This window comes from Nicotiana tabacum, chromosome 7 (assembly GCF_000715075.1).
Source record: "Nicotiana tabacum cultivar K326 chromosome 7, ASM71507v2, whole genome shotgun sequence".
Classification (NCBI taxonomy): domain Eukaryota; kingdom Viridiplantae; phylum Streptophyta; class Magnoliopsida; order Solanales; family Solanaceae; genus Nicotiana; species Nicotiana tabacum.
This window is the reverse complement of record NC_134086.1, coordinates 41608157-41618732: the sequence shown is the minus strand read 5'-3', so window position 1 is coordinate 41618732 and position 10576 is coordinate 41608157. Positions and strand designations below refer to the sequence as shown.

The 10576-nt window shown below is 36.1% G+C and overlaps 1 protein-coding gene across 1 annotated transcript; it reads right to left on the bottom strand.

The window, feature by feature from the left end:
- Window positions 1–1926: 1926 nt before the first annotated feature.
- Window positions 1927–9262, bottom strand: LOC107778143 (zinc finger CCCH domain-containing protein 32). Its single transcript, XM_016598347.2, has 7 exons — window positions 8805–9262; window positions 8581–8726; window positions 8092–8157; window positions 5793–5912; window positions 5301–5633; window positions 4890–5207; window positions 1927–3015 (listed from the first exon to the last, which is right to left on the bottom strand). The coding sequence occupies exons 1-7, from the start codon at window positions 8899–8901 to the stop codon at window positions 2617–2619; spliced, it is 1479 nt and encodes a 492-aa protein (XP_016453833.1). The 5' UTR covers window positions 8902–9262; the 3' UTR covers window positions 1927–2616.
- Between the last annotated feature and the right edge of the window lie 1314 nt (window positions 9263–10576).

Here is a 10576-nt window from a genome sequence, read left to right as displayed (position 1 = left end):
GATTAAAATGAAAATGGTTAAAAATTAAAATAATTGGCTTGCCTGGCTTTCATTAGTATGCGTCATTACAATTCTCGAGAGTGAAAATACGGATTGTGACAATCACGTAAGCCCTAGCCTTAGAAATGTTGAAGTTTCTCCACTTCATGCACTCTCCCTTTCGAAACATTAGGTCACTTCAGTAGTACTACTTGTCTCGGCAACAGTGACTTTTTCTGCATAATAGGGAAAGGAAGAAAGGAAAATTTAGAGGAGAGTGTGTTATGTTATATCTAAAGGTAATCCTACACGTTGCGAATCCGAATGTAATCAAGTTTTAATATAGGTACCGGATACTGAATAAGAAATAAAAAAAGAGCTTCTCCATTTCGTATGGTCTCCTATGTTAGGTATCTAATTTTTTGTTTTGTTTTAGGTGGTTGTTGATGCTTTTCTTCCCCAATAACAATAACAACAATAACCAACAAATACAGTACAATCCCACAAGCGCGAGCGATTCAACATTTTTGGTGGCCTAAAGCAAAATTTGATTATGGTCTCATATGTTAGGTATCTAATTTTTTGTTTTGTTTTAGGTGGTTGTTGATGCTTTTCTTCCCCAATAACAACAACAACAATAACCAACAAACACAGTACAATCCCACAAGGGCGAGCGGCTCAACATTGTTGGTGGCCTAAAGCAAAATTTGATGAGAGGCCTTAATTTTTTATTTGATTGAAGTGTATTTTCCTAACTTTTTTAGATGCAAAATTATTAATAATTTTCTTATAATCGAGTTATTCTAATAATTCTTTTTCAACTAATAATACTTCTAACCTGATCCATTTAGTTCCTAGTGAGACATTGTTGATCCTATATAAGATTTTGTCAATTTTAATTTGGAAAAACTTCTTTCCCCGAATGCAATTGTTATAGTAATACTTTATTCTATAAGGAATATAGGCATTGGAAAAAAAATGAAGTCTTGTTATCTTATTAAGTACATTCATTAGAGTCTTATCTTCTACTTGTAATATTTTCTTCCATGCTATATAATTTGAAAAATAAGCCTAAACTTTAATTTTGTATATGAAAAATTAATTCATAAAATTACTACTAATGAAAGATGGGGCCCCCAAAATTTGGGGTCTAAAGTCACTGTTTAGGTTGCTTTATCCTTCAGCCAACGTTGCCCACAAGTGAAATATGGAAAGGGTAATATATACGCAGACTATATCCCTATCTTAAGAAAGCAGAAAAGTTATTTTCGGTAGATCCCCGACTCAAGAAAATAAAGATTTTTATCTTCACCCATATGTGATATCCCACTGCCTAACTTTTAAATTAGCAAAACTATTGACTCAATATAAGCCCTCTTCGCATACCTGGATATTGGGTGGTATAACTTTTAAGTATTTCGGGCAATAATTCCAGATTTTACTAAAATAAGACACTTGAATTGGCTCCAAAAAAAAATACAGATTACTAAAAATAAGACACTTGGAGTGATAAAAGAAGTTCCTACACCACAAATAGAAAAGAAAGATGCTTTTAAATAGTTCCAGTACTTTCTTCCAAAGTAAACATGTTTAATTAGGAGTAACTCCGATTATGGATAAAGTACGAACATCACCCACCAACCCATAAACTAATCATCAACTATTGCACTTAGGGTAGAAAAAGACCTACAACATTTTTTAGATCATTAACCAGACCTTAGGTTGGAGAATTAGTAGATTTAGGAGAAAAGTTAAATATACAGATAAAATTTTGACCACTTGAGCCATGAGACATTTAATTCATTTTGATGAACGAGTGACTCATTTTGCTCCCTGCTTTAATTTTGTTCTAGAAATTGTAAGACAAATAAAGAAGTTAATAATAGAAGATGAAAAGGGAAACCATAACCTATAACAGCAATAAAGATTCAGTGATGAGACTAAATGTGATAGGAAAAAGAACAATTCTTAGTAAGTCAAAGTTGTCGCATGGTACTTTACTGTATTTGCTGATAAACATTACCAATTCGAACATTTTCCCATATCACAACATAAGTATCGATCAAATCCCATAATGACAATGTTCCATTCTAACTGTTTCTTCACAAGAAAGCCCTAAACAAAGAGAGGAAAAAAGAAGCCATTGGTATTAATTCCAAAGCCAAGTTTGGAGCTTGTCCCCTATTTTGAATTAAGAGGGCTAAAGAGGATAGATGGGTGAAGACAGTCAAATTTGGGAAGGACAATGGTGTAGGAGGGATATTTTTGTTCCCTAAAAGACTACAACATAAATAGCCACAACAAGGTCCAAAAATGAGGCATAGTTGCAGATTCATCTAAAATGGAAAGGGGTTTCTGTTTCTTGTTATTCAGAAACTAGCTACAAGCCCCTAGTGAGGGTAGTTGGGACCTTTGAAGGATGGTCTTCGCTTATTCAAAATGAAAAAAAAAAAAGGTGGCCTTATAGTGATTTTATGAACAACAGATGGACAGAAGTAGTGTGTGTGCTAGATCTGAATTGAAAGAACCAAGATGACTAATGAGATAAGATCCTCCTAAAAGTGACTAGCACCAAAAATAGAATGCTCGTCATGATCGTTGAGCAACAGAAAAAATGTGATCACTCAATCTTTTCTCTCAACTTGATGTGCGAGCCTCACCTCCGTGGCCTGCGCTGCTGCTGCTGCCACTGGAAGGATTAGAACTCTGTACAGACTGCTGAACACCGGAATGAGAAGCATGACCGCCCTTTGAAAACATTGAACCAACTGAACCACTTGAGGTACTCATGGAAGATATTTGGGTAGAGAAAGCATCCCTGCCAGATCCAGAAACAAGTTCAGGCCGCAAGTCTGAGGATGAGGATGATGGAGCCAAAGTACCAATAGAAGATCCCACAGGGTAAGGAGCGACAGCCATATCAGCAAGAGAAGATGCTGATGGACTATAACTCATTCCCATTGGATGGTCAAACTTGCAAGAAGGCCCAAACTTGCAGACTCCATTTTGTGCATAGTGAGAGCAAATTGGCGCACCCTAAAACAGAACAATGGAGAGGAACAAAAACAAAATGAATATTCCAAATCACTGAAGCAGTGAATCACTCAAACTTCAGAACTCACTTGTTTCAAACACTAACAAATTTCAGCAACGTGTTTAATAGGAGAGGTAAAGCAAAACAAACTTTTGTTCCTAGCAAGTTCAATTAGCAAAGAAACTCAAATAGAAAAATATGCCACTAGCACTTCACGGAAGGGACGACTAATAGCTGATGGCTTGTATATGAAGGCTGGGATGCATCTCATTTCAAGAATACACCTATATAAGAATCAACAGGATTGCTTCCCGCAACTAAAACCAGCTATATCAGTGTATCATGTATATCTAATGGATGCATAAAAAGCAAAGATATTATTATGGAGTATGGCATTATATTTTTTTGACTGATTGTTCCACAACCGAGTCCAAATCGGTACTCAAATTCCCAAAATACACTCTTAAAGTGTAATAAAAAAGCCCCAAATTTCACTTTGAAATTCCATGTTTTAGGTGTAGAAAGTATGGCATTATAAGATCACAAAATATGGGTTTTTTGTGATAATAAATAAATCCACGAAGGCCAGCTGGCACACAATTTGAAACTCAGTGGATAATACGCCCTCCCCGCTACCCTTCTCCACTTAAATACCAGGCTTTTGGTTTGCAACAGGGTTCAAACTCATGATGTCCACTAATCCACACATCCTGATTGCACCACTTACCACAAAATATGCCTTTTTTTTACTCTTCAATAAGATGCACTATAGTTCAGCAATTCTTTTTGGGACAAGTTAAGAAAAGTTCCGCAATTCCAGGAAGAGTAGGTAAGGAAGGTATTTCACCATCTAGCAAGCACCAGGCGCAAAAGTGTAATCTTTTATACTACCTGTACCTCAACAATTTGAAAATTCACGATGTTTACCGAGCCCCTGAAACTACATATGAGGTTACCCATTTATATGCCCCAGTTGATGTTTAGAGAATAGCAGAAAGATACCAAGGGGGAATTAGGGGTGTTCATCAGTCGGTTAGGTATGGTTTTGAAAAATTTCAGTCCAGTATTTGTAGTTTCTCCTACAAGAATAGGTCAATGAATCTGATATCCAAAATATATTTGTCCATCTGCGAACATTCTATCAAATTTTTTTGCGAGGTAGAGACGCAAGAATATTATAAGCACTTCTCTTGTTGCTTGAAAAGTAAATTCCTCATGTACCAAGGAAAAGAAAAGTAATCATTATATAAATAATTACTGCACCACATATACCGGCCATCCTTGTTCATGGGGGGGGGGGGGGGGGTTCGTCTCTCCAAACTACTTGGTCAAGGGTTCAAGGCTGGTAAACAGTCTCAAAAAAATAATAATTACTGCACCACATATGACAAATTAATAATTCCAGAATTAATCATGACAGCCATCTCTTTAGAAACAAAAAGCAATTCAAACATACTCAGAAAGTCAAATAGCTATTGCCCAAATTCTGTATTGTCCTACCAAAAAGCATCCCTGCCCACACTTAGAGCAATAATGTAAACACATACATGCAGATACCTCCTTGCGAAAATTGTCTGACACAATAATTCAAATAGCGGATCTCATTGATACTTTTAACTTCATGGAATTTATCATCCCAATCAGTAAACTGCTTCAACCTAAATATCCTAGGCAATATAATTGTTTCTTTTCAATTTCATGCATTTATAGGAGTCTGTCTCTAAAATAGTACGGTAATGTAATTCCAGATTTGAGGGTTAGGGAAAGAAAGGTCAGATTTAACATGGAGAATGCTTTAGCAACAAAGTTTAGAAACATTTAAGTGCTGACCAATATGTAGAATTTCAATTTAAAATTTGCATGCATAGATTCTCACCGGACGAAGAGGGAGGCCCATAGCACTGAGGATAAAACTTGTTTTAGGTCCACTCCACTCAGGCGGATGATGGTATCTACAAGAAGATCCATATTTACAGTCCCCATACTTCATGTAATATTGACATTCTGGTTGTCCAGGCCTTTCTGGAAATGCATGCTCCTTCTGGCTGCTGCTTGAAGGACCGGAAGCAGAAGCAACAGATAAATATGGTCCCATGTAGGCAGGTGCTGAAGGAGATAGTTGAGAAAGCCCATAAATAGGGCCAGCAGCAGGTGGAGGCTGAGTACTTGGGGAGGGAGCTGGACTAGCAGGTGCCTGTAGCGCATAATTTAAACTCAGCAGATAGTCAGTGCATCCAAAAAAATTGTATATATCAACAGCTGAAAGAAGCATCTATGGTGTACCTACCGGATACGGACTCCAACCTGGTAGAGGAACCATCCCTGGGGGAAGAAGCATAGAACCATAAGTCCCAGGGATATATGAACCAGGAAGTAGAGTAGGTCTAGCAACTGGCCAGTTGCCAGAAACTACCCCGTACTGTTGAGCTGATTGAACAGAAGGAGACTGCACCGTTGGATAAATGTGCGGTGCAGGAACAGCAGCTGGCACAGCCAGAGGTCCAGGTCCAGCTGGTGGTGCTGGCACTTGCGCTCCAGCAGGATGTGGATGATGAAATTTACAAGTGACGCCAAATTTACACTGCCCTGTTTTCACATAATATGAGCATTCCTTTTCACCCTGTGACAGGAACTTTATGAGCCAACTCAGAAGGATTCAACCATACTTAAAAACTTTTCAAGCAGTAAGACAAAAGAGAAAGAAAAGAAAACACAAGGACTGGAACCAAAAGAAAATAAGCTCAGATGAAGACTGATTGAAAATAAAAAGAAGGCAGACCGGACGCAGCGGGTATCCATAAATGTTAACTGTCACCGGTGCTGGAGATCCACCTCCCTGTCTTGGGTGATGGTATTTGCATGAAGCGCCAAATTTACACATACCTGTCCTCATATAGTACTGCAAATCAGAATCAGAAACAACTAATTATTGCAGTGAAAAGTGCAGTTTTATATATCAACTTATCCAAAAAAGAAGTCGCCAGAAAAACAGGACAAGTTAACCAGTCACTTTTTGCTGAGCAACTGTTTTCATAGTTAACAATCAACAGGTATATCATATTTCTAAGCAATCGTTTGACAGTGGTTGTCATTTGACCACATATTAAGCACTTCTTTCGATGATTTACTAAAAAGTAGGAAGATGAGCTCCTTCAACATGGGAGACAAATCATATGAAGCTGAATCCACCAAATGCAGTTGACTACGCAAAATTGGAAGAAAATAATTTGGTGCTCAATTCCAAAGCTATCTAATCAACAACAAATAGCAATCTTTTCTAAGATATAATTCATAAATTAGCAGATAAAATATGCAAAGGAAAACATCTTCAGCAACAAGCATGAACCAAAGTGGTAACAATGATTAGTGCATAAAAGAGAAAACAAACTCATGAGAGACCACACAAGAGTTCCAAAGCGGACGAGAAACAAACGAGCTTTTCTTAAAACCAAATAACTGATAAAGGCCAGAACTTCATACATTTTCTTTTGATAAGATAAATAATTTTATTAATGCTGGGCATATCCGCCTATACAGGAAATATACCAAAAGTAGAGAAACCTACGCCAAAATATGGTTCTACAAAAGTCACACCCTCATCTATACAAACAACCAGAACTTCATACATAATCAAGAGTTGTAATCAATAGGAAACACAAACAGAAAGTGTGTATGACATAGAATCAAGTAAGGAGATTACAATATAAAAGTATAAAACAAAATGGATTTTCATGTCAAGGATAGAAAAGCCTTGCTCCTCAGACTAAACAAAGATATGAATCATATGGAGCTGGTATATAGTGGAAGAACATTTTCCTACAGAAGCATTATCAATACTCCAATGATGAGAAGACTAAACCCAGTTACTCAAACTAAATTTTCTGAACAGTCACTGAATTGAACATTGAATTCCAAAATGGAAAAAGAAATGAAAATTGAAGCATGATTTACTAGCACAAATAAGCAACGCAGATTATTAAAAAAAAAAAAAAAAAAGGAAAGCCCGGTGCACGAAGCAACCCACATTCACGCAGGGTCCGGGGAAGGTCGCACCCCAAGGGGTGTGACGTAGGCATCCTATCCTAAAGCAAGCATCAGTGCCTGATTCTACAGCTCAAACCCGTAACCTGATGCAACCAATGCAGAACGCAATCCCTAAAATTAAACCTTATAGCATTATCAGAAGTTCTAAAAGAAAAGGTGATCACCAAGAAAAAAATGTTCCAGCTACAGAGACAATAAAGCAATTTGTAATACAGATGATTCAATCAAGCATATTTTTCCAACATCAGGAAATGTTTCTTAAAAATGTACCATTATGGAGAACAATAAAAGCACTTGCACAGCTAGGACAAAAGACATCATCAATAAAATGATCAACAGAAGCGTCAAAATGTGGTCAAATAATTGGAATTTATATGGAAAATTGAGGATAGTTCAAAATTGCCGACCCTAGCATGTATGTTTTGTAATGTAAAACATTTATCAGATATAGAAATTTTTTAATTCAGTTGAATTCACAAACATGGTAATGGAAAGTTTCCAGAATAAGGAACAAAAGGACGAATTCATGTCTAAAAGGAAAAAGAAGTTCATGCACTTATCAGACAGCAAAAAGACGAATATCATCACAGAGCAGAATCTAGCAAATTAGATCTTTCCAGTATGCATCTGAGAGATAACATGGCAAGTCTAGGAGGATCTTAAATACTACACCAGATTGAAGAGAAACATAAGCTTCCATTTAGCACATCAGAGATCCGAAAGAAGGAAAAGGACGAATCATGATCAACAAAATGGGAGCTCAACTGTAAAGAATCAACAGCAAGCAGACGAAGTGATTGTACTAACTAGATGGAAGCTCACATAGTACATGATCAACAGCAAGCAGACGAATTGATTGTACTAACAAGATGGGATATCAATGTAGTACAGAATCAACAGCAAGCAGACGAATTGATTAACTAAAGAGAGAGCCAAATCCAGAAACCACACATTCCTCCAAAAATTGATCATCATTCAATAGAACACCCCACATTCTAAAGCTGATAGCATTGCATGTAACGAAAAAAACTAACCTGGCAAACACGTGGTCCAACCCTTTCTGGGTATTCTCCTCCGGTAGCTCTCATCGCTCCCAAGACCTGTCCTCAGTTCACACAATCAATGCATGTCAAAATTCCCAATCTTGGCAACAGATTAAACGAAGAGTTAAAAAAAACCCAAAAGTAACAAAAGAAAAATCTATTAAACTATGATCACTAGAGACAGATCGAGGATCTTAAGTTAGTTTACCCCACAACACCATTGCACCCACTACTTAGTGTAAATATACACTTTTAGGCAATGCTAATCAAGATTTTTAACAACATGCTTCACAAATGTCCAAAAAAAAAGATCAAAACTTTAAACATCTAGAATCAGAAATTTGAGACACCCAAAAGAGAAAACCCATTAAATCAGAAGATCAACCCCAAATTGGACACATAAAAATCAATGATCAAGCATATCAACCCTAAAGATTCAATCTTTTTACCTAAAAAAGTTTTTTTTAAATGTAAATTTACCGAATTACGGTCACGGGGATGATTGAACCGACACCTAGCACCATAACCACAAAAGCCCGTACGCAAGTAATAGATACAATCAGGCTCATTAGGCCTTTCTGGGTACGATTCTGGACCAGTATTCAGTGACAACTGCCACATAGGCTCTGTAAAAAAATATCCCACATTACACAAAATTTAAGTGAAATTCACATGAAATTCAAATGCAGTAAAAAAGTACTTGCCTTCGAGCCCAGTCTCACCGCCGGGAACTGTCCATTCGGAAACCGGATCCACCGGTGCACCAACCTCCATTGATTGGGTCCCACTGTACCTCTCCATTTTATCCACAAAAGCTTTACAAAATATAAATAGTAGATGTATATATATCTATGTACTAACTATACGTATATAGAAATTTGTATATTTATATATAAAATCTATGAACAGAGTGAGAAAAAAGACAGTGTGTGTGTGAGGAAGCAATGGAATGGTGATGATCGAGTGTGAGGTAGCGTGGGGGTTGGTAAGAGTGAAGGGGGGTGTGGGGTTATGGTAGGGGGTGGGTGGGAGGAAGGGGTTTGGTGGTTTTTAAGAGAGAGAAAAGTAAAGGGAGTTCTTTTAAAGTGTTCTTTTTCTTTCTTTTTTCTATTAGCACTTTCTCTCTCTATATCTCACACTCGTCAGTCACTCTCTGTGTGTGAGAGAGAGAGATATTTCAGTCTGGTCCAATAGGCTTTTTGTGTATGTATTCCCTGTTGTGATTTTCTACCGTTTGGTGGAGTGAATAAGAATAATGCTGAATATGGTGTATTAGTAATGTTGGTATTAGTTATGCTTGCATTAGTTATGCTGGTATTAGTTATGCTGACATATTTCTTATTTATTATTTGGTTTGATGTATTAAAGCATTGCACAATTTCTAAAAGAATTGCTTGTTTACAAAAATATCCTCAAAACTAGTCCATCACTCAAACTTTTTAAAAGAAACATATGTTGAGAAATATTTTTATATGAAAAAGTTTTAAAAAATTATTTGATTTGTCTACCTATATTGTAAAATAGAACTAAATATTTATTTATAAAAAAGGAAATATGTTAAGTATTAATTTATTTACTAGAGATATAATTTTATTTCTCACTATTTGAATTATTTTAAACTTGCATTAATATATAACTAGCATATTTTAATCAAGCATAAATTTTGAAGGACAATTTTCTCTTTAACTAAGCTAATACATGCAATAAAACCCTTTACATTGCTAATACCATGGTTTTCTATGCATTAGTTATGCATAGGATAATACCAAATATGATGTATAACTAATGTTTGCATAACTAATGCATAGGTTTAAAATATCTACCAAACAAGGTATTATTAATACACAAAGCTAATGCAAGCATTATTTTATCTAATGCATCCTACCAAACGACCCCTTAACTCTTAACTCTCACCACAAAAGGTTGCGGAGTTATAATTTCTTAATTAAAGATTTCGTATTCAAACTTTTGGTATTAGTTCTTTATCTTTAATTAAAAGTTTAAATTTTCGTATGAAGGATGAAGGTGAAGAGTTATTTTTAGATGAAGTCATTTTTAAAGTTGTTTGATGCGAATTCAAATTAGTCCTGACCCCAAAAAAATTATGAAATACCAAATACGAAACCAAATAAAATCTTTTTCTGTCTAAGAGGGATTGGGTGCGGTAGATGGGGTGGTAGGATAAGGGGGTGGGGATAGGTAAAGGGGTTGTCCAAGCCTGTGTGATCTTTCTCTTTTATAGTGGGGGAGAGGGGTTGAAATTTGGAATCAATGGCATTTTCTTTTTAACAAAAATAAAAAAGAAAGAAGAAAGTTTACAAAAAGAGAGAAAAATCTAACAAACAGTAACAGTACATGACACCATAAGATCACTAAGATTCGAATAATATTGTCGTCTTTTTAACTACATATTGAACTGTTATATGAGTAGGGATAGTGTTGAATGTACAACAAAATTGGACATACTTACCTTTTA